The 25,062-nt window shown below is 45.5% G+C and overlaps 1 protein-coding gene across 1 annotated transcript; it reads left to right on the top strand.

Annotated features, from left to right (window-relative positions):
* Positions 1-77: 77 nt before the first annotated feature.
* LRRC57 (leucine rich repeat containing 57) lies at positions 78-24,970 on the top strand. Its single transcript, XM_044272155.1, has 6 exons — positions 78-201; positions 5,678-5,818; positions 5,923-6,058; positions 15,702-15,970; positions 16,423-16,608; positions 24,185-24,970. Exons 2-6 carry the CDS (start codon positions 5,735-5,737, stop codon positions 24,224-24,226), a joined length of 717 nt encoding a protein of 238 aa, XP_044128090.1. The 5' UTR covers positions 78-201; positions 5,678-5,734; the 3' UTR covers positions 24,227-24,970.
* The last annotated feature ends 92 nt before the right edge of the window (positions 24,971-25,062 follow it).

The raw sequence follows: 25,062 nt of genomic DNA, 5'->3' as shown, positions 1-25,062 counted from the left end.
TTGGTATGGTCCACTCAGGGACCCGTAGCAGCGCCATGTTGTGGATGGCACGTACGTTCTCAATGCTCTGGCGCCATCTTGCGTGTGTCAAACTCCAGGGATGTGAAGGTGGAGCCGCAGTTTTCCGGAAGAGCCGTGCCTGGGATTGTACCGAGCGGCTGGCACCGGTCTCCCTTCGTGTTTATCCGGTGCTCTGTGGCGGTAAGAGCTCTGCATTGGGTTGTGTATGGAGCAGGGCGCCTCTGAGGGTTGCCTGTATGTGTCTCTTTTAGGAAAGGGGACTGGTTTGCAAGCTTTTTAGTACAGGAATGTGACCTGATGGGTGTAGTAGTTTATGGAGGACTGTGGGGCACAACTGTTATCTCTGGTGACAGGTAGCAGTCAAGTGTGTTTAGCAGAACCTTTTATCACTTCACCAACACTTTCAGTATCACTGCTTGCTGTCAGTGTATGGAAACATTGTTGAAAACCTCTGCAGCTTGTGACATTGTATCCTCTAGGAGCAGAAATCCCTCTCCTGGCTGATAACCCATGGCACACTGTAACAAACCCCCTGCTGTGTTAGGCGCTGTTCACATTGGACTTGTAGTTTGTTCATAATGCAGGGTGGGGTGGAGTGGGTACCACAAGCTCCTGCTGGACCCCTTGACTTATAAGAGGGTCTGCCATGATTTTGGTCGGAAAGAATGCAGGTCTGTCAGAATCTGCGTCCCAGCCTGACCCGTACTGACAGCATCGTGCGCCCTAGTCCGGGCATCTACACCGTAGTATAGGCGTACAGATGTGTCATTACTGTGCCCACGTGAAGCTGGTCTCAGGGCATGTTCACACATGATCTTTCTCTGTGAACAGCGCGTTTTTGGTTGCGGAAAAACTACCAATATAATAATAATAATAATAATAATAATAATAATGCCGCTATTTTAGCCGTTCTCCATTCTCCTCAAGCAGATTTTATGGCAGAAAGTTCCACGACTGAAAATCAGTTCCATTCATCTGAAAGAGGCATCGAGCGCATGGATTTCTGCAAGCCCCATTAAGGTGAATGGAACTGAATTTCAGTTGCAGAATTTTCTGCCACCAAATCTGCCGCGTGTGAAGACGCCCTGTGACGCCCCATTCTCACAGTCAGTGTTCGGTCAGTGATTTCCATCAGGGATTTTGAGCCAAAACCAGGTGCGGCTCAAACACAGAACAGGAGCAGATCATTCTCTCATACCTTATGTCTGTGGAGGCTCCAGTCCTGGTTTTGGCTCCCAATCACTGATGGAAATCACTGACCAAACACTGACGTGTGAATGAGGCTTTTCACGGCTGATCTTGTTTGTGTGAACCTTGCCTCAGAAGAACGGTCTGAGGACCCATCCTGATCTAGCGCTGCTCACACCGCCGCCGCAGGGCTGAGCACAGAAGAAGGGAGCAGCACTTGGGGCATGTTTACACGTTGCTGTTACGTTGCATTTTTACCGGGATTGCATTTTTTTATTTTTTATTTTATAGGTAAAACATGTCAAATCAGTGTGTTTCACAATTATCACATTGCAAAACCAAAGCACTCGCTGTAAGAACACATGCTTTTTTGTTTCGGTACATTTTTTGTGTGTGTGTGTGTTGTGTGTTTTTTTTTTTTTTTTTTTTTTTTTTTTTTTTTTCTCTTCGATCAGTTGGAAAAAACTGTAACCATTGTATGCAGTCCATTTAAAGGGATTTTCCAGGATTTGAATATTGATGACCTATTCTCGGGCTAGGTTATCAATATCAGATCAGTGGGGGTCCGACACCCGATCAGCTGGTTGAACGTAAGGCCGCGCTTCGTGCCAGTGCAGCCTTCCCTTCGTTGTTTACCTGCTTGCTGTCGACATCGCATCGGTTATCAGGTGTCATTACAAGAAGCCGCCCCATTCACTGCTATGGGACAGCTTGTTCTTATACACTTAGGAAGGAGCCGTCCATAGCAGTGAATGGGGCGGCTTCTGGTAATGACACCTTCTCACCGCTGCGATGTCGACAGCGACAGGTAAACAATGAAGGGACGGTTGCGCTGACGTGGAGCGTGGGCTTCCTTTCAAACAGCCAATCGTCGGGAGTCCCGGGTGTTGGACCCCCGCCGTTCTGATATTGGTACCCTATTCTGAGGATAGGTCATCCGCCGCTGCTGTACAGTAATACACTCCTATAGTGTATTACTGTACTGCAGCGGCGGCATGAAGCGCACGGCGTCATAGCAACCAATGACGCCGTGCGCTCCTGCTTTCAACAGGAATCCAGGCCGTGTTACCACGGACCGCTCTCGGATGCGGAACACGGCAGTGTGCATGAGGCCTAAGGCTTGATTTAAGTCATAGTTTTCTACATAAAGACGAATTCTTGCTGGTATAACTTATAATATGCAAGAATTAGAGCATGACATTGTGAATGGATTAATGGAATTTATTTACCCAAAAAATTAAACATATACAGCCTTATTCTACATAATTAAAAAAAAAAAATCTCTATTTCATGATGTAATAACCTTTGGATGGTAATATATTTTCCTCAAAAAGCATTTTAAATAAAAAAAATCTGATTACTGTATATATTATTTTTTTAAATCATTGATTTTTATCCAGCCTGTTTTCATCAGACCTCAGGTCAGACCCCCGTGTGCTGTGGTGAGCATAGCCAGGAATGCTATATTCATGTGGATTGGCCTGAATAGGAACATTTTGTAATCTGTTTTGGGTGTGTGCCCATGCAGAACAAGGGGCGGTTTAGGGTGTATTCACACTGCAGTTTTAGGCCTATGCACTGGTCCATAGGGCCCCATTCACCCAAAATATGCCAAAAAGAGTGTCCTGCCAGATTACTTTGGGCTGGCCTATGGCGATGTCACATATATACTTTTCTTTATAATGAGAGCCTATGGGCGATGTGTGCATACCCACTGACATCCTGTCCACACATACCGCCATTTACTCTCTATAGGCAGTGTGAATACACCCGTGTACTCCTGGGATTCAGGTGGTGTGGATCCTGTACGCCCCTCCTTGCAGCATGAACTTCAGGGCTCCGGGTATCGCTGGCTGGTTGTGGTAAAGGGCATCAAACATACATATTGGCATCACCCGTGTGAAGTTAGGAGTTGTAATTCCAACTTACTTGTTGGGCCGGGAATTGTGTTTGCATTGTGATAATAAGAGAATAGGAGTTGTAGTTCACATATTGGATGAGCTTGTGTGTCCCCTGCATAATGTGGATGTGCACAGGGTGATTATGTAGAGGTTATATTACAGGGTATGATGGGGCTTCATTCATATGAATCTGGAGATCCCCTTTATAACCCATCCTGTGTAATGTGTATATATTCCTTTCTGTCTGCAGTGTTACTCCACAAACAAAGGTGCGGCAGCTGCAGACAAGGACATGATGAACACCCTGTTGTGCAAAAGCTTCTTACGTCGGCTGAATGTAATCCGCTGTCCGGGCTTCACATGGGCAGTGACACAGCCGGGCAGATGTGGCAGTGACACAGCCGGGCAGATGTGGCAGTGACACAGCCGGGCAGAGGTAGCAGTGACACAGCCGGGCAGTGGTGGCAGTGACACAGCCGGGCAGAGGTAGCAGTGACACAGCCGGGCAGTGGTGGCAGTGACACAGCCGGGCAGATGTGGCAGCGGTGGCAGTGACACAGCCGGGCAGATGTGGCAGCGGTGGCAGTGACACAGCCGGGCAGATGTGGCAGCGGTGGCAGGGACACAGCCGGGCAGCGGTGGCAGGGACACAGCCGGGCAGCGGTGGCAGGGACACAGCCGGGCAGCGGTGGCAGGGACACAGCCGGGCAGCGGTGGCAGTGACACTTAGGTCGGTTTTACTAAATCAGATTCGGGTCACATGCGGTTCTATGTTTGCTTCCGGACATCCACATGGGGGGGGTCCAGGTGTCCTAGAAGTAATACAAAGGATCGGCTGTATTCTAGCAGTGGGAATGGGAAGATACGCTCCATGTGACGGCTGCATTTCTCCAGTCGAACACTGCTCTTCTGACCAAACTCAAAGCATCATAATGACTGTGGGTTTAAAAACAGATGAATGTCATTGGCCTTTGTCTAAAATCCCAACAGTGCCCTCAGTGTATATAATGTCCCTCTGTAGTGCCCCCAGTATCTATAATATAGCCCCCCTTTGTGCCCTCAGTAGTAATAATGGTCGCATTTTGGCACATGCTGAAACACTCGCTCCGCACCGGAGGCAGCAGGACCTGACGCTCCCAGTGTGATCATGTGACTTCACAACGGTGGGAACGTCGGGTCCTGCTTCCTTTTGCAGTTTAATTAGACCTGTAAATCTGGCTAACTCCAGGCCCGCTGCATATACACGTAAATTATATATATTACATAATGTAGACGAATTTACAAACACATACATAATAGATAACTATATAGATAATGTACGTCTGCTGCATAGCCTTTGGATGTCGCATTTGTAGACCATGGCTATGCGACTTGAGTTAAAGGGGTTGTATCACCTCAGACATTGGGGGCATATCCTAGTGATATACCACCAATGTCTGATAGGTGCGGGTCCCACCTCTGGGACCCGTACCCATCTTTAGAACGGAGACCGCAAAGTGAAGGAGGGCGCACTGCGCATGCGCGGCTGCCCTCCATTCATTTCTACGGGAGCGCCGAAAATAGACAAAGCAGCATGCTCTGCTATTTTCGGTAGTCCAATTGAAGTGAATAGGAAGCGCGCCGCACATGCGCAGCCACCACTCCATTCACTTCTATAGGGCTGATGGAAATAGCCGTGCCAGTGCTTGGCTCTTTTCAGCGGTTCAATAGAAACGAATGGAGGATGGCTGCGCATGCGCGGTGTGCCCTCCTTCACTTTGCGGGCTCCATTTTAAGTATACTCCTCTGGGACCTGCATCAGACATTGGTGGGTTTGTAATCTGTTTGTGACTGGAGAAACAAGTAGGAGCCAGAGAGATCAGTTCCCCTCGGGTCTGTTAGGGCGGTCAGTCTAAGACGGAGAGTGTTGTTTCCCTTCTTCCAGCGCACCATGACACATTGGAGACTGATTGACTTTAATGGATGAACTGTGAGCATCCTCCTAATGTGAACTGTGGATCCTGTGTTAAGCCTCATTCACATGTCCGTGCTTAAATCCTTGAAAAGGTGGTCAGTGATGCCTCCGTAAATATGTCCTCGTGGGGTCCGTGTGTCCGTTTTTTGCTGTCCGTGTGTCATCATGGACGCTGTGCAGCTGAAATATAATTTTCATTGCATCTCTTCCTAATGATCTGTTAAACACGGATGGCGGTCATATTTGTCTGGCTGAAAGCCGGCACTTATGTTGGAAAGTGGTCGCCTCCCATTATAGTCAATGGGCATCAGGTGGCGCACGGCATTATCCGGCTGTGCCAGATACGGTAAACTCTGGTAGTCTGTTCTCTGCTAGAACAGACTACCGGATTAGTTGACCTCACATGTGAACCTACCCTTACCTATATTTAAGTGTTACATATCATTGTAATCCTGTCTGTGATGATAATGAGATGACTGCTGAGGAGTGATCTCTACAGAACAAGAAATGTCATTCTTAATGGGCCAGAGAGAAAACTGCTTTCGTGATTTTTCTTGGATCCTGTGACCGCATAACTGAATATCTAAACTGTAAGTATTTTTGTAAACCATAGGACGGCAAAGGAAACTTTCATTGACCACCAGTCCAGCGGGCGTTGCTGATCAGCAGCATGGGTAACAGTGCATTGAAAGCCCACCTAGAAACGGCCCAGAAGACCGGCGTGTTCCAGCTGACTGACAAGGGATTGGTGGAGGTGAGAGGTGGAGTGCTCTTTAATAGAATATTATATTAATATAATATCTAATAAATATATTGTATATTGGTGGTTTTCGAACTATTCTGTTTTTCCACCCAAAGTTCCCGGAGGAGCTGCAAAGATTTTCGGCCAACCTGCGAACAATCAACCTGTCCAGCAACAAGATAGAAGTTCTGCCTCCGTCTGTAGGGAAGTTCGGAGTGTTGAAGAGTTTGTCGCTGAACCACAACAGACTAAGTAAGAATATCACCCGTGTGGGAATATGTCATACAGTGCCTTGCAAAAGTACTCATCCCCCTAACAATGGGTGCAACAGGACCATCCCCCCTCGCTCTGTCTGCTATAAAAGACGATAATGTTAAAGGTGATCAGTGAATGACTGCTGGGGGTCCGACCTGTATCATCCTGAAATCTCCATCAGTAAATGTAGCAGCAGTGCGGCTTTTTCTCCAAGTCTTCTTCTTGCTGTAAGTCTGAGGTTCTTCCTCATCTAGTCAGCCCCTTGCCAGACTGATGCAGACTCCTTAGGCCACATTCACACGGTGCTTATCACACGCAGGTTTTTGCGCATCAAATCTATCGTGTACTACAGTACCAGCTAACTTGGGCCTCATTCACATCTCCATTAGGAGATCCAGCAGGTTGTTCCGACACAGAGCAGCCTGCCGGATCCCCTTTGACTGCATTGAGGTCCAGAGGTGAACTGGCTGCTTTCCGGCATAAATGCATGAGAGAGGCCATCAATTCTAAAGGGGTGGACAGTTAAAGCACTTTGGCAATTGGCATTCATCATGTAGATAAAGTTAATACAAGGCACCTACTAATGTATTGTGATTGTCCATATTGCCTCCTTTCCTGGCTGGATTCATTTTTCCATCACATTGTACACTGCTCGTTTCCATACTTATGACCACCCTGCAATCCGGCAGTAGTCCTGCTTGTACACTATAGGAAAAAGCGCTGCCCTCTCTGGTGGCCGGGACCGTGGGAGCCCGCACAGGCACGCAGCTCTTGTCCCAGCCACCTCATATCTGCACTGCAGCGGTGGCCGTAACCCCTGGAAATGAGCAGTGTATAACGTGGCAACCTGGTAGCCGTATTTACAGACCTCATGCTGCCATAGGCACTAAGCTTGAATACGCCCCATTAAAGGACCATTTACACTAACTTATTATGGCCATGATTAGCATCAGAGCTGGTCAGTGTTACAAATGGAGATCAGTGATAAAACAATTGTTTATCATCAGTGTTGATACTATAAAAAGGGTTATCTGTAGCAAAACTGAGAAATGCAAATGCTGCTCATGTCTTCCGCGAGCTTTCCGCCTCTGTACGTCCGTTCTGCAAAAGATGGAACATGTCCTATTTTTGGCCGTGTGGACCATGGACCCAGTGAAGTCGATGGGTCTGCAAAAAATGTGCATGCAGCATGGACGGTATCTATATTTTGTGGATCTGTGATTTGCGGACTGCAAAATACATTTGGTCATGTGCACGAGGCCTAAACTGTATAACTACAAGCTGGCAGCCTGCACAGTGGTAGTGGTGCAGGACCTGAAGGCTTCTTTGCTCCCTCAGTCATTGGCCACTACAATTCCCCCTCCTTCTGTAAACCTGCTGGATCGGCTTAGCAGTCTGGTGTGAGCCAGGGGATGGAGAAAAAACCCAAAACCTTATATTTGTTTGTTGCATACAGTTCTGCTGCCCCCCACCAGGTGCCGCCCTAGGCACGGGACCTCCATTACCTAGTGTGAAATACGCCCTGTGTATCAGTGGGAGGAACAAGGACACTGAAGCCGTCAGCTGAGCACTGCTTCCTTCATTTCCCGGCTCTCCTTGTATTGTGAGTGATGTGCACCCTCATAGTCTGTAGAGGGTGCAGTGCTCAGCTGAGCACTTGTGTCCATGTTTCAGTGATGTTTTCATCGGTGGGGTAGAGGTACCAAGTCACTATGAACTATCAGACGTTTGTTAAAATGTTTAGCACCCTTTAACTTGCTGTAGACCAGAGGAGGCCATCACATGCCATATGCTGAGTGGTGACCAGAAGATGTGATAGGTGGCCATTGCACAGCAAAACATTTTTAATTCCATTTTTTTAAATAATTGTTACGTACATTTTTTATTTATTTTTTTGTATGTCAGGAAGCAGTGAAAGCAGCACAGTACCAGGTCCCCCATGGGCAGATTATAATAAGGGCAGTATGGGCTACCGCCCGGGCCCATGGCTGCAATCATCCCTCATTATAAGTTCCCCTGCTGTGTGGCCGGTGTCTTTAAAACCACCTCCGGACCGCCTAACACAGATGTGCGGTCCGGAGGCGGCAGCCCTGCGCAGAGTAACGCATATACGTGTCATCTCGCGAGAGCCGTGATTTCCTGTGAACGCGCGCACACAGGCGCGCGCGTTCACAGGAACGGAAGGTAAGCGAGTGGATCTCCAGCCTGCCAGCAGCGATCGCTCGCTGGCAGGCTGGAGATGTGATCTTTTTTAACCCCTAACAGGTATATTAGACGCTGTTTTGATAACAGCGTCTAATATACCTGCTACCTGGTCCTCTGGTGGTCCCTTTTGTTTGGATCGACCACCAGAGGACACGGGCAGCTCTGTAAAGTACCACAAAACACTACACCCCCACCGGTCACTTATTAACCCCTGATCACCCATGATCACCCCATATAGACTCCCTGATCACCCCCCTGTCATTGATCACCCCCCTGTAAGGCTCCATTCAGACGTCCATATGATTTTTACGGATCCACGGATACATGGATCGGATCCGCAAAACACATACGGACGTCTGAATGGAGCCTTACAGGGGGGTGATCAATGACAAGGGGGTGATCACCCATATAGACTTCCTGATCACCCCCCCTGTCATTGATCACCCCCCTGTAAGGCTCCATTCAGACGTCCGTATGCGTTTTGCGGATCCGATCCATGTATCCGTGGATCCGTAAAAATCATATGGACGTCTGAATGGAGCCTTACAGGGGGGTGATCAATGACAGGGGGGTGATCACACATATACACTCCCTGATCACCCCCCTGTAAGGCTCCATTCAGACATATTTTTTTTTTGGCCCAAGTTAGCGGAAATTGTTTTTGTGTTTTCTTACTAAGTCTCATATTCCACTAACTTGTGTCAAAAAATAAAATCTCCCATGAACTCACCATACCCCTCACGGAATCCAAATGCGTAAAATTTTTTAGACATTTATATTCCAGACTTCTTCTCACGCTTTAGGGCCCCTAAAATCCCAGGGCAGTATAAATACCCCACATGTGACCCCATTTCGGAAAGAAGACACCCCAAGGTATTCCATAAGGGGCATATTGAGTCCATGAAAGATTGACATTTTTGTCCCAAGTTAGCGGAAAGGGAGACTTTGTGAGAAAATACAAAAAAAAACAATTTCCGCTAACTTGTACCAAAAAAAAAAAAAATTCTAGGAACTCGCCATGCCCCTTCACGGAATACCTTGGGGTGTCTTCTTTCCAAAATGGGGTCACATGTGGGGTATTTATACTGCCCTGGCATGTTAGGGGCCCGAAAGCGTGAGAAGAAGTCTGGGATCCAAGTCTCTAAAAATGCCCTCCTAAAAGGAATTTGGGCCGCTTTGCGCATCTAGGCTGCAAAAAAGTGTCACACATCTGGTATCGCCGTACTCAGGAGAAGTTGGGCAATGTGTTTTGGGGTGTCATTTTACATATACCCATGCTGGGTGAGATAAATATCTTGGTCAAATGCCAACTTTGTATAAAAAAATGGGAAAAGTTGTCTTTTGCCAAGATATTTCTCTCACCCCAGCATGGGTATATGTAAAATGACACCCCAAAACACATTCCCCAACTTCTCCTGAGTACGGCGATACCAGATGTGTGACACTTTTCTGCAGCCTAGGTGGGCAAAGGGGCACACATTCCAAAGAGCACCTTTAGGATTTCACAGGTCATTTTTTACACATTTTGATTTCAAACTACTTTGCACGCATTAGGGCCCCTAAATTGCCAGGGCAGTATAACTACGCCACAAGTGACCCCATTTTGGAAAGAAGACACCCCAAGGTATTCCGTGAGGGGCATGGCGAGTTCCTAGAATTTATTTATTTTTGTCACAAGTTAGCGGAAAATGATGATTTTATTTTTTTATATTTTTTTCTAACAAAGTCTCATATTCCACTCAACTTGTGACTAAAAATTAAAAATTCTAGGAACTCGCCATGCCCCTCACGGAATACCTTGGGGTGTCTTCTTTCCAAAATGGGGTCACTTGTGGGGTAGTTATACTGCCCTGGCAATTTAGGGGCCCTAATGTGTGCGAAGTAGTTTGAAATCAAAATCTGTAAAAAATGGCCGGTGAAATCCTAAAGGTGCTCTTTGGAATATGTGCCCCTTTGCCCACCTAGGCTGCAGAAAAGTGTCACACATCTGGTATCGCCGTACTCAGGAGAAGTTGGGCAATGTGTTTTGGGGTGTCATTTTACATATACCCATGCTGGGTGAGAGAAATATCTTGGTCAAATGCCAACTTTGTATAAAAAAATGGGAAAAGTTGTCTTTTACCAAGATATTTCTCTCGCCCAGCATGTGTGACACTTTTTTGCAGCCTAGGTGGGCAAAGGGGCACACATTCCAAAGATCACCTTTCGGATTTCACCGGTCATTTTTTACAGATTTTGATTTCAAACTACTTCTCACGCATTTGGGCCCCTAAAATGCCAGGGCAGTATAACTACCCCACAAGTGACCCCATTTTGGAAAGAAGACACCACAAGGTATTTCGTGATGGGCATAGTGAGTTCATGGAAGTTTTTATTTTTTGTCACAAGTTAGTGGAATATGAGACTTTGTAAGAAAAAAAAAAATAATAATCATCATTTTCCACTAACTTGTGACAAAAAATAAAAAGTTCTATGAACTCACTATGCCCATCAGCGAATACCTTAGGGTGTCTACTTTCCGAAATGGGGTCATTTGTGGGGGTTTTCTACTGTCTGGGCATTGTAGAACCTCAGGAAACATGACAGGTGCTCAGAAAGTCAGAGCTGCTTCAAAAAGCGGAAATTCACATTTTTGTACCATAGTTTGTAAACGCTATAACTTTTACCCAAACCATTTTTTTTTTTTTTACCCAAACATTTTTTTTATCAAAGACATGTAGAACAATAAATTTAGCGAAAAATTTATATATGGATGTCGTTTTTTTTTTGCAAAATTTTACAACTGAAAGTGAAAAATGTCATTTTTTTGCAAAAAAATCGTTAAATTTCGATTAACAAAGAAAATAAAAATGTCAGCAGCAATGAAATACCACCAAATGGAAGCTCTATTAGTGAGAAAAAAAAGGAGGTAAAATTCATTTGGGTGGTAAGTTGCATGACCGAGCGATAAACGGTGAAAGGAGTGTAGTGCCGAAGTGTAAAAAGTGGCCTGGTCATTAAGGGGGTTTCAGCTAGCGGGGCTGAAGTGGTTAAATAACGTCCCTCACATTGCCTCCTCCAAGAGGTGCAGGAGCAGCATCAGCAGGTTATGGTCAGTGTGTGACTCGGATCTTCACAGTCAATCAATGATGTCTCGGATGTACATGTGTGTAGATTAGGGCTGAAACGATTCATCGATGTAATTGAGGCAAAAAAATCCTCCATGCAATTTCCCTGCATCGAGGATTCGTTTAAATCACATGACCACGGAGCTTGAGTGAAGTGAAGCCTTTCACTCACTGCTCCGTGGCCTCCCGACTCTACCCCACCGAGAATATTCTGCAACATGACCCTCTTCCCATTGGAAAAATCTACCCTGGATCCAATATGGCGGCCATGTTCCGGACATAGACACCTAAAAGGTGGGCCCCCCTCACCCATTACTTGCTGGGCTAGTCAGATATTTCATTTTCCTTTTTGTTTCTGAATTAAAAGGGTGTCTCAGCTTTGTCCTTCAGTAGAAATCTTCCTTATTTATCGTACTTTTAGTAGATACAAAATCTATCCTGGTCCTGTGATGGAGTCCGGTACAGGTCTGATCAGAGGTCGGGTCCATCTTACATGTTGCTATAAAAAAAATAAAAAAATAAAATACAGGTTTTGAGAAGAAGCCCATTCTCAGGTATTGTGTAGGGTAATGTACTTGAAACGTGTATCGGCATCAAGAGCTGTGTCCTCTAACAAGCCGAGCGGCTGTGTGTCCATCTCATGACCAGGACGTGGCTTTAGCCCCTGCAGGTAAACTATGAAGGTTATGCCACTAATGTTCGATACCTACTGGTTCCAGAAATGTGGCCAGCACCTACCTCCAAAAGTAAATGAGAGCATGAGGCACAGGCAAGGCCACCCTCCATTGTACAGTGCATTCTCCATTCACTTCTATGAGACTTCCAGAAATAGCAGAGTGTGTTTGCTCGGCTATTTCGGAACTCCCATAGAACTGAATAGAGATTACACTGCACATGTGTGGTACACTCCCCTTCACTTTCGGGTAGCCCTTTCTGTAGAGAGGTGCAGGTCCCACCTCATCGCTAGCTCACATCCTAGCCACATTCCACCAGTGTTTGAGATCATAAAAACCCCTTTGTTGCCTTCCATGCCTCGGCATGATCAGAGGGACTCCCCCCTACAATCGGGTCACCAAGTCTACCAGTGACCCGATTAGGGAGACCTATGAAGCACCTCAATGCTGTCTGCACTGTAGTCCTTCGGTTTGGGCGCACTAGTTTTACCCTGACAGCAGCCCGTGTCATACTGAGCTTAGAGGAGAATGCTAATACAGTCTGAAATACTACCGTATTATAGGACTAATTCTGTAATAGAAATATAAAAAGTTAGAAATAATGTAATAAACAATAAAAAATCCTAAAAAGAAACTCCCAAATATTGCCATTATTTAGTGTAGAATAAATGTTATTGTGTGCACATAAAAAATAAAAATAAATTACCCATAATTATGTTCCACACAACCGTAATAACTGGAAGAATTCATTTATCAGGTTAATTGGTACCATTTGGAACCGAACCAGAGTTCGGGAAATGTTCTTTTTACAGTAGAAATTTATTTATTAAGTTATTATGCGACGCAAAGCAATAACTTCGGCTCATCTGAGCCAATACATTCTACTACTGTAAGTAGCTCCTGCTCCGTACAGTATTAGAACGAAGTTTTATGCGAATCAATTCTCTCATCCCTAATGAACGGCATAAAAAAAAGTTTCCACAGCAAAAGAAAATTATATAAATAACTCCATAATTTATATTTAACCCTGAACAACACCAAAAAATAAAGTACATGTCTCGTGCATAAAACAAGGCCTCAGACCGCCACATCAATGAAAAAACTAAAGTTATAGCTTCTGAAATGCAGAGGCAAATATTAAATATTGCTGTTCATTAAGGACTTTTCAGGATCAGGTCCTCCTTGGCCTGCTGCAAGTTATCAATACAGCCATGGCACAGCCTGGCAATTACCTATACATTGCTCCTCTCGCTTACCTCTACATTGCTCCCCCTCCGCTTACCTCTACATTGCTCCCCCTCCGCTTACCTCTACATTGCTCCCCCTCCGCTTACCTCTACATTGCTCCCCCTCCGCTTACCTCTACATTGCTCCCCCTCCGCTTACCTCTACATTGCTCCCCCTCCGCTTACCTCTACATTGCTCCCCCTCCGCTTACCTCTACATTGCTCCCCCTCCGCTTACCTCTACATTGCTCCCCCTCCGCTTACCTCTACATTGCTCCCCCTCCGCTTACCTCTACATTGCTCCCCCTCCGCTTACCTCTACATTGCTCCCCCTCCGCTTACCTCTACATTGCTCCCCCTCCGCTTACCTCTACATTGCTCCCCCTCCGCTTACCTCTACATTGCTCCCCCTCCGCTTACCTCTACATTGCTCCCCCTCCGCTTACCTCTACATTGCTCCCCCTCCGCTTACCTCTACATTGCTCCCCCTCCGCTTACCTCTACATTGCTCCCCCTCCCGCTTACCTCTACATTGCTCCCCCTCCGCTTACCTCTACATTGCTCCCCCTCCGCTTACCCTACATTGATCCCCCTCCGCTTACCCCTACATTGCTCCCCCTCCGCTTAACCCCTACATTGCTCCCCTCCGCTTACCCCTACATTGCTCCCCCATCCGCTTACCCCATACATTGCTCCCCCCTCCGCTTACCCCTACATTGCTCCCCTCCGCTTACCCCTACATGCTCCCCCTCCGCTTACACCCTACATTGCTCCCCCTCCGCTTACCCTACATTGCTCCCCTCCGCTTACCCCTACATTGCTCCCCCTCCGCTTACCCCTACATTGCTCCCCCTCCGCTTACCCCTACATTGCTCCCCCTCCGCTTACCCCTACATTGCTCCCCCTCCGCTTACCCCTACATTGCTCCCCCTCCGCTTACCCCTACATTGCTCCCCCTCCGCTTACCCCTACATTGCTCCCCCTCCGCTTACCCTACCCCTACATTGCTCCCCCTCCGCTTACCCCTACATTGCTCCCCCTCCGCTTACCCCTACATTGCTCCCCCTCCGCTTACCCCTACATTGCTCCCCCTCCGCTTACCCCTACATTGCTCCCCTCCCTTGTACACCTGTACAGTGTCCATATGATCTCTCCACATTGATGCTCATAGTAATGCCATAGGTCTGCTGGGTGAAGTAGCCATGTACCTAAAGGGACTGGAGTGTATGTAACAAGTTTATGTACATGGAGATCATAACTGAGACATGATGATGAGACGTGAGTAGCATCTCTGAGTTTTATTCTCGGAGGAGTTCATATCCCCATGAAACATAAAATACTTGTTTGCTCCGTTCATAATTGGCTGACGTTGAATCTTGAGATGTTCTTATGTCTTCCTGAAGCTTAATAATGTACGGTAATTACTGACTAAATGGAATTTAAGATTCAGCGTATGGCGGAAATTATTCCTCCTAATTGTTACTGGTAAGAATGTCTTCTGTTCTGAATGTATGAATAAACTATGATATGGGGCATAGGCACAACAGGAAAGCAACCTATCGATCATAGTGCAGAGGTGGGGGAGGGTGGGCGCAGCATCTGATTCATCTCTCTCACAGCACTGGCCTGCGCTACAGCGTTCGGCCTGTCAGTACTGTAAAACTGCTGACTATGATCACAGAAGTGACAGACAGCGGTTCAGTGAAGGGCAGGTGACAGGATCCCTTTAAGGGCTCATACACACGGCGGTGTTTTGTGGTCGCGGATCTTGGCTGTGAGCGTGCCTCTCCCCCCCCCCCCCCCCTCTAGAGAAAAGTATGTTCTATATATATTTTTTTTTTGCAGTGCCGCAGAAGAGACTTGCGGATGCGGACAACACAAGGTGTGCTATCCGCATCTTTTGCAGCCCCCTTGAGCTCCGTGTGCATGAGGCTTAAAGGAGTTGTCCTGGATTAATTGCCCAGATTTACTAATGTGTCTGAAAAGGGTTAACTATTAGATTGGTGGGGGTCCTATCGATGGGACCACCACCTGTCATGAGAACATAGCTGGTCGGGTATTCTTGCAGCCGCTCCATTTATTTCTATGGGAGTTCTTGAGATAGCCGATTGCTTTAAGTGTGTGCCTAACCAGATGGTTTGTTCATTCCTGGGGGTTCACGTGCTCAGTGGTGGTCCCAGCCCACGAATCTAATAGTGGGATAGGGGATAACGTTACATAATTGCCTAATTTTCATCAAATTCTTAGTAGAGACAGCTCATTTAAGAAAACCTGCCATACTTTTAGCTGGCAATTAATTTGGTTTGGCAAGTGTGTGTTTTTTTGTTTTTTTGTTTTGTATTTCGAGGTTTGTAGAACACTTCACATAAATATGAGCACTAGAGGGCGCAAGATTTTAACTGATGTATGCTATTTATTTTCTTTCCAGGCAGACTTCCCGATGATCTGTGCAAATTAAAAAAACTAGAGACCCTGCACCTGGCCGCCAACCAGATTACCCGTCTTCCCGCTGACTTTGGTCAGCTCTCTACGTTGAAGACTCTAAACCTTTCTGGTAACCAGCTGCGTGCAATGCCCACCCAGCTCTGCAGCTTACGGCACCTGGATGTGGTGGACCTGTCAAAAAATAAAATCCAGGCTATTCCAGATGAGGTTTCCGGGGTGCAGGCCATAGAGATAAACTTAAACCAGAACCAGGTAAGTGATCGCTCTGCACCTAAATGGAAAAAGACCAGGGCAGGTCCTCCTTAGATTAGGGCCTGTAATGCCCCTCTTGTGCTCTGTTTCTAAGGGCCAAACAGGAAGTAATATTTTCACAATTTAATTTGCCATCTATGCAGGTCACCAATGTTTCGCACGTGGTAATGGTACAGTTGTGCCCAAAATGATAACTCAGAGTAGTGCTCACGTGTTGCTGACATAAGGTTGACTTTTCTTGGAGTACCTATAGGCATCATGTGGTGTGCCTCTGGGATTCCTAGCGATGTTCTCCTCATACCACATGCTTTATACTATACAATTTGGAGTAGTCAGTCCCCTAATTTGCTTCATTAGAGCTTTGAACCTATTCTGACACCATTTGCTCTTAAATGGTCACTGAAATAAGCTGAATGCTGTGTCTTTTTTTTTTTGTTTGTTTGTTTTTCCAGATATCCCAGATATCGGTGCAGGTCTCGCAATGTCCTCGTCTCAAGGTCCTTCGACTTGAAGAGAACTGCCTGGAGCTCAATATGTTGCCTCCAAGCATTCTGAGTGACTCGCAGATCTCCTTGTTGGCTGTAGAAGGGAATCTTTTTGAAATAAAGAATCTCCGGGACTTGGATGGGTATGACAAGGTAAGTGTGCAGAGCAAAAGTGTAGGCCATAGCCAATATGACCATTAATAAAGTGCTGTGTCTGGAGACTGTACATTGAAGCTTCTCTAAAGTCACATTTACACGCGAGAAATGTTCTTTTCTGATAACTGCCTGCTTGTCAGGACATGCAGCGATCACCGCTGCTGTATGAGGACGAGGGATGGCTACTGCAATCAGATTAATTGTTTCTGGGCAGCAGATCGCTGTTTACACCTCACCATTTGCTGCCCAGAAACGGTGATTGAGGTGTCCATATGAAAGGTGAATTCACCCGATGAAGGAACATTTTGATCGCTCATCAGGTGATCTGCGGCACCATTACATGGCTGATTATCTAGATTGAGTGTTTATACCTGATAATCGGCTCATGTAAATCTGCTACAAAAGATCAACCCTTAAAGGGGTTGTGCCAGAATGGGGTGTGTTTGACATACTCCATCACTTAGCTGGATCTGTAAAGGGAAGCTTAGTTACCTCCTTCCGAGCACTGGTTCCCCGCTCATTCTCCTAGTTTAAGACGCTCCACTGGGCTCTCCCCTGAAAACATCTGGTTTGACATGGCTGCAGCCAATCACAGGCCACGCCGGTGACCGGCTGCCCATACATCATGACAAATGGTCACATGACGCAAGGGGATCCAGTCTCCGCCATGGCCTGTGATTGGCAAAATGTTGCCTAGTTTAGTAAACCCATTTTCATTTTCTCTATTAAAGAGTTCTTAGTTAAGAGGGTTCTCCAGGAAAATACCTAAAATATTACTTTATTAGAAACACATTCCCAAATAGCATTTATTATTTATAATGGCTTATTTGATTATCTCTAAGGGATAATCATTGCGGAAAATAGAATGGCTGCTGCCCTGTTAGCACGTACAAAACAGTGAGCTAACCAGCTGTCTCAGGTCTCCTCTCTGTTCTAGTAACATAGAACCATAGTACAAAAGGCCAAAAAAATATATTTGTCCATCCAGTTCGGCTTGATTCCTGCAAGTTGATCCAGAGGAAGGCAAAAAAAAGCCCTGTAAGGTAGAAGCCAATTTTCCCCACTTTAGGGGAATAAATGTCTTCTCGACTCCAATCAGGCAATCAGACTAACTCCCTGGATCAACGACCCCTCTCTAGTAGCTATAGCCTGTAATATTATTACGCTCCAGAAATACATCCAGGCCCCTCTTGAATTCCTTTATTGTACTCACCATCACCACCTCCTCAGGCAGAGAGCTCCATAGTCTCACTGCTCTTACCGTAAAGAATCCTCTTCTATGTTTGTGTACAAACCTTCTTTCCTCCAGACGCAGAGGATGTCCCCTCGTCACAGTCCTGGGGATAAATAGATGATGGGAGTGATCTCTGTACTGACCCCTGATATATTTATACATAGTAATTAGATCTCCTCTCAGTCGTCTTTTTTCTAAAGTGAATAACCCTAATGTTAATAATCTTTCAGGGTACTGTAGTTGCCCCATTCCAGTTATTACTTTAGAAACACAGGAAATAGGAGCTCATAATGCCAAAAGTATAATACATTTTATTAAAACATGATTAAAATGACATAGATAGAAACAATCAAAGGGTATGATGCCATAGACATGATAAAACAGGAGCGGAGGACAAAAAAAAGAAAAAAAGCGCCACCCTGGGAGGAAAACACACGGATCAAAAAATGGTAAGAATGTTGTATACGTACAGCATGGGAGTAAAGTACAGGATGGAAAATCTAAACCCATGCAAAAGTAGAATATATGGGTCCCAGGTGAAGTTCCCGTCAGCACATGTACCTCCGATGGGCAATAAATGGTATGCAAATGTATATAGTAGGAATGAAATATATTGCAGACCAGTCAATAGTAAACCAAGTGAGTAAGTAATAGCCCACGGAGGGTGGTGGGGAACAGACTGGAGATGAACCGTGTGTGAAGGGACCCAGGGTGGCACTACCCCAACGCGCGTTTCGGCGTACCTTCGTCAGGGGGTAGCGCCGTAACTGTGAATCTGGTATAAAAACACTCCCACAGCCAATAGGGAGATCGACACTTACTCATCCCCAGGTGTGTACGTATACAGGCGTGCGAAAATCCAGGGAAGCGGAATCCAGCCACCCCACGGCCGTCGGCACGCCCACACCACGTGATGAAGTCACATGATCGGGCGGCTCCGACGTAAGGAAGCACGGACGTGAGGTGCCGGAGGCGACGCTGGATGACGCGCGCACACATCACACGAGGGGAGGAGAGTCGGGAAGTCATCATACAGTTAAAAACAGAGGTCAAAAGACTGGAGTGGGGCCTTTATATGTATTAATGCGGCCACATTAATACATATAAAAGCCCCACTCCAGTCTTTTGACCTCTGTTTTTAACTGTATGATGACTTCCCGACTCTTCCCCCCCCCCCCCCCCCTCCCGTGTGATGTGTGCGCGCGTCATCTCACGTCCTTACGTCGGAGCCGCCCGATCATGTGACTTCATCACGTGGTGTGGGCGTGCCGACGGGACGCCGGCCGTGGGGTGGCTGGATTCCGCTTCCCTGGATTTTCGCACGCCTGGGGATGAGTAAGTGTCGCTCTCCCTATTGGCTGTGGGAGTGTTTTTATACCAGATTCACAGTGATGGCGCTACCCCCTGACGAAGGTACGCCGAAACGCGCGTTGGGGTAGTGCCACCCTGGGTCCCTTCACACACGGTTCATCTCCGGTGAGTTCCTGTTCCCCACCACCCTCCGTGGGCTATTGGACCTTGTTACTTACTCACTTGGTTTACTATTGACTGGTCTGCAATATATTTTCATTCCTACTATATACATTTGCATACCATTTATTGCCCATCGGAGGTACATGTGCTGACGGGAACTTCACCTGGGACCCATATATTCTACTTTTGCATGGGTTTAGATTTTCCATCCTGTACTTTACTCCCATGCTGTACGTATACAACATTCTTACCATTTTTTGATCCGTGTGTTTTCCTCCCAGGGTGGCGCTTTTTTTCTTTTTTTTGTCCTCCGCTCCTGTTTTATCATGTCTATGGCATCATACCCTTTGATTGTTTCTATCTATGTCATTTTAATCATGCTTTAATAAAATGTATTATACTTTTGGCATTATGAGCTCCTATTTCCTGTGTTTCTATTGTCTAACTCGGGAGCTTTTGCCGAGTCATATTTTAGGTGTGTCCCTTGGGGTTTATTGGGTGGACACTGTCCTCCTCACCCTCCCCTGGGACACCCTAGGTCATTATTTTGTATTTCCAGTTATTACTTTAGTTGCCCTCCTCTGGACCCTCTCCAGCTCTGCTATGTCTGCCTTGTTCACAGGAGCCCAGAACTGTACACAGTACTCAATGTGTGGTCTGACCAGTGATTTGTAAAGTGGTAGGACTATGTTCTTATCACTGGCATCTATACCCCTTTTGATGCAACACATTATCTTATTGGCCTTGGCAGCAGCTGCCTGACACTGGTTTTTGCAGCTTAGTTTGCTGTTTATTAAAATTCCTAGATCCTTTTCCATGTCAGTGTTACCCAGTGTTTTACCATTTAGTATGTACGGGTGACTTGCATTATTTCTTTCCATGTGCATAACTTTACATTTGTCAGTGTTAAACCTCATCTGCCACTTATCTGCCCAAGCCACCAATCTATCCAGATCGCTCTGTAGCAGTATACTGTCCTCTTCAGTGTTAATTACTTTACACAGTTTAGTGTCCTCTGCGAAAATGTATATACTATGCAAGCCTTCTACAAGATCATTAATAAATATATTGGAGAATAGGGCCCAATACTGACCCCTGAGGTACCCCACTAGTGACAGTGACCCAATCTGAGTGTGTACCACTAATAACCACCCTCTGTTTTCTATCACTGAGCCAGTTACTTACCCACTTACAGACAGTTTTCTCCCAGTCCGAGCATTCTCATTTTATATACTAACCTTTTATGTGGTACAGTGTCAAAGGCTTTGGAGAAGTCCAGATACACGACATCCATTGATTCGCCGCTGTCAAGTCTAGAACTTACCTCCTCATAGAAACTGATTAAATTAGTTTTGGCATGACGATCCCTCATGAAGCCATGCTGATATGGCGTTATTTTCTTATTTCCGTTGAGATGCTCTAAGATGGCATCTCTCAGAAAACCTTCAAACAGTTTACCCACAACAGATGTTTAACTCACTGGCCTATAGTTTCCAGGCTCTGTTTTTGGACCCTTTTTGAATATTGGCACCACATTTGCTATGCGCCAATCCTGTGGGACATTCCCGGTCAGTATAGAGTCCGCAAATATGAGAAATAAGGGTCTGGCTATGACATTACTTAATTCTCTTAGGATACGGGGGTGTATGCCATCTGGTCCTGGCGATTGTCTATTTTAATCTTTTTAATTCGCTGTTGTACTTCTTCCTGGGTCAGACAGGACACTTTTAATGGGGAATTTATTTTTACATTCAGCATTTCCTCAGTGAATACAGTGGTGAAAAAAAATATTTAACAGCTTTGCTTTCTCCTCGTCGCTCTCTGCGACTCCCCCCTCATTACTCTTTAAAGGGCCGACACCTTCAGATTTATACAATTGAAGAACATTTTAGGGTTAGTTTTACTCTCTTTGGCAATTAATCTCTCGGTCCCTAGTTTGGCTGCTTTTATTTGTTTTTTACATGTTCTATTTTTTTTCCTTATAGTTTTTCAGTGCTTCCGTGCTACCCTCCTGTTTTAGCGATTTATATGCTTTCTTTTTGTCATTTATTGCTTTCTTTACAGTTCTATTTTTCCACATTGGTTTCTTTTTGTTCCTTAACCTTTTATTCCCAGACGGTATGTACCTCTCACAATGAGATTTTAGGATGCTTTTAAAGATATCCCATTTTGTGGCTGTATTTTTTTTTTTTTGAGGACTTTGTCCCAGTTAGTTAGACCTATGGCCTCTCTTAGGCTAAATTTAGCTTCTTTGAAGTTTGGTATTTTTGTTCCTCCTGTAGAAATGCGCTTTTGAATGAGAATTAGAAGGTTATTACTTTATGGTCACTATTTCCCAGGTGTCCCCCAACCTGCACGTCTGTTGTTCTGTCGGGCCTATTGGTTAATACTTAGTCCAGTATGGCCGTCCCTCTAGTTGGGTCCTGAACCAGTTGTCTTTAGTTATTGCCAAGAACCTGTTTCCTTTATGAGATATACAGGTTTCAGTTTCCCAGTCTATATCTGGGTAGTTGAAGTCCCCTATAATAACCACCTCATTATGATTTTCCGCCTCGTCGATCTCGTTTAGTAGTAGATTTTCTGTGAACTCTGGTATATTGGGTGGTTTATAGTAAACTCCTATTAGTAATTTATTATTGTTTTTACCTCATGTATTTCTACCCACAGTGACACCACATGTTTATGTCCCTCACTTTTTTATCTCCTCGGACTGTGGGCTTTAGACAGGACTTTACATAAAGGCAGACCCCTCTCCGGTTTTGACGATCCTTTCTAAACAGACTGTAACCCTGTACATTAACTGCCCAGTCATAGCTATCATGCCGCCATGTCTCAGTTATTCCCACTATGTCATAGTCCTCCTCACACATCACTAATTTAATTCCAGTTCCCCAGTTTTATTAGTCAGGCTTCTGGCATTAGTATACATACAATTGAGAGGTTTATGTATATTTTGTACCCTACACCTTTCCTTCTGAACTGTTCTAGACTTCTAGTCCCTCTATCCATTTCTCCCCCGGTCTCTAGAAGGTTGGAGGAGTGTTTAAACTACTCTCATAAATTACCCTCCTATGCACAGCTGATAACATCTTCTGTCCTGCTGCAAGAGTGATGGGTTTTGTTTGTGTGAACAGGCCAGCAGCAATCTTATCTAACCTAATGAATACCCCCTAGAAAAAACAATAAGCGGCTTTGCACGGGTATATTTTGACTATTTAATTAAATGTTTTTGCGTGTGGTTCAAAGATATTCAGTGTCCCCCTTAACAGTGATCTCAACAGCACCCTGCCCCTTAACATTGACCTCCACCGTTCTCTGCCCCCTTAATAGAGACCTCAGCTCCTTAAGTGACTTCTACAATAACCAGCCCCCTTAAGTGACCTCCACAGCGCTCCATAGCCTTAAAATGTGACCTCTACAGCACCCCGCCCCATAACGCGGACCGTCCTCTTACCGGTGACCTCCACAGCACTCCGCTCCCTTTACAGTGTCATCCACAGTGCCCTGTCCCTTTTTAAAGGTAACTTAAAGCAGTGAAGAAAAATGGTTGGGTTGTTATGGAAACCCGTTGTAAAACTGTTTGTATGTCGAGACTGAAGGACCTGTGAGCTTCTATTGGCTGATAAGGGTCATGTGATGGTGCCATAGTTGCATTTTTGGGGGAATATCTTACCAGACACCCGATGTATCTATAGGCCAAATTTGGTGCAGATCGGTCCAGTCGTTTGGCCGCGCATAAAGAACTTATTCAGATGACCGTAGTGTTTTGCGGATCCGTGTTCGTTATATGTCTGTTCTTTATGGACGGCCAAACGACTGAACCGATCTGCACCAAATTTGGCATATGACCCATTGTAAGGGGATGCTGTGGGGAGGGTTTAAGTGAATGGGCCGCTGTGGAGAACACTTATGGGGGCATAGGGCTGGGAAGGTCACTGTTAAAGGGGTGGGATGCTGTGGAGGTTACTATTAAAGGGGAGGTGTGCTGTAGAGGTCACTTATGGGGAACACTGTGGACATCTTTTAACCTCAAAAACAAAGATAAAATACTGGAAATATATTCGTGTGAGGCCGGGGTCATCCTGCTAGTATGAGATAAATGCTATTTGGGAATGTGTTTATAATAAAGTAGTATTTAGGTATGTTAAGTGGTGTTTTTTTTTTATTAATTCCCAGAGAACCCCTTTAAAATGGTTGCCCACGTTAAGTATAACTTTGGCCAATACCACATGCTTTAAACTGAAAATGATATGGTTTTTTCCTCTGCACCTCTGGTCTTCCTCACACTGCTGGTACTTACAGAACAGTGGCCATTCTCACAAGCAGAGATCAAACAGGCAACCCCCTTTAAATTGGGCATATTTGGGGGATGGAGACACCTTAGCCATATTGTACCCACCTTCATGCATATAATGGCTTTGTATGTATCTAACCACATTATGGGTTAGATTTTGCCTCTAATAGCAAATACTGTGTATGGGATTGTGGTAGGTTATAAATGGCTGTGTCAGGTAGTCCCATGGAGAACGGAGAGGTGGCAGCGCTTTTGCAGCTTCTTGTCCATTCACTGCTATGGGATTTCCAGAAATAGTAGAGCACATTTGCAAGTTCTACAGCAGCGAATGGAGGGAACGCTGTGCATTCTCGTTCACTTTAGGGACCTGCACATCCTAAGGATATGACACAGATGCTAAGTTGGTAAACTCCTTTAACTATCTCAGCTGAAATACCCAATATCTAACTATTACAGTACTATTCATATACATATCCCTTGTCTGCATTGAAGTGTCTAGTAATATGCACCAGTGTACGTTCACCTGGATAAACCCGCTGATCTGCATGTACTTGTTTCCTTTTTTTTTGTAGTACATGGAGCGGTTCACGGCCACCCGGAAGAAGTTTGTGTGATGAGCAGCATTTATTGAAGCATTAGTTGCGGCAACTTCCTCGCCCGTTTGTCGGGGTGAGCACTGAATATAGGGCCTGTGTCCGGGCCTCACAGCTTCTTACATCAGCTATAGAGAACTCCCACCCAGTAACAGCATGGGCAGATGGGAGCCATTGATGACTACGTGCGGACTGGAACTACCGGCAGGGACACTGATTGCGGTACAGCCGGGATGCAGAATTCTTGAGTTTATACTGTTACTGCATTGGGCGGGCGTCACCCTCCCCCAAGTGACTTAAAGTGGAAGCAGGCCCACCCTATGGATAGAAATGCAATTAGCTACAGCTGACTCAACTTACTACGTGTGATTTTCATTTCAGAGATTGACTTTTGCATTTTATCAGATTGTAATCGAATACTAAAATCTTTTACTAAATGTACACTTCTTTTTTTAGCAACGTCTCATGTCAAATATAACAGTGTTCAACATTAGACTTTTATGGACAGACTTTCATGTAAAAGGGTGATGGGGGGGGCGCCCTCCCGAGCAGCATACGGGGTACATGTAGCATTGCGCTCAAAGGGGGAGATTTATCAAAAGTGGTGTAAAGGAAAAAGTGCCTCAGGGAGAGTTCGCATCACCGTTATTTTTCTGATCCATCTGAAGAACAGAAAAATAATTAAAAAAACAACAACACAGATCCTGTGTGAGTAAATGCACATTTGGCATCAGTTTGAGCCATTTTCATCCAAGGTTTTTTTTTTTGTTTTGTTTTTTAGACTGGAGAAAAGTCCAACATACAGTACTTTGTCTGGCCGCCTCTCGGCGTGCGCTACCGTGCTGCCACCGAAACTC

Source organism: Bufo gargarizans, chromosome 11, assembly GCF_014858855.1.
Source record: "Bufo gargarizans isolate SCDJY-AF-19 chromosome 11, ASM1485885v1, whole genome shotgun sequence".
Lineage (NCBI taxonomy): Eukaryota > Metazoa > Chordata > Amphibia > Anura > Bufonidae > Bufo > Bufo gargarizans.
Note: the sequence above shows the minus strand (reverse complement) of the source record. Positions and strands in the feature narration are given on the sequence as shown.

What these genes read in the sequence shown, in the direction of transcription:
- LRRC57 (XM_044272155.1), top strand. Translation starts at nt 5,735, where the DNA reads ATGGGTAACAGTGCATTGAAAGCCCACCTAGAAACGGCCCAGAAGACC. An exon ending in CTGACAAGGGATTGGTGGAG is followed by an intron (nt 5,819 to 5,922) that starts GTGAGAGGTGGA and finishes TTCCACCCAAAG; the next exon opens with TTCCCGGAGGAGCTGCAAAG. An exon ending in GCTGAACCACAACAGACTAA is followed by an intron (nt 6,059 to 15,701) that starts GTAAGAATATCA and finishes TTTTCTTTCCAG; the next exon opens with GCAGACTTCCCGATGATCTG.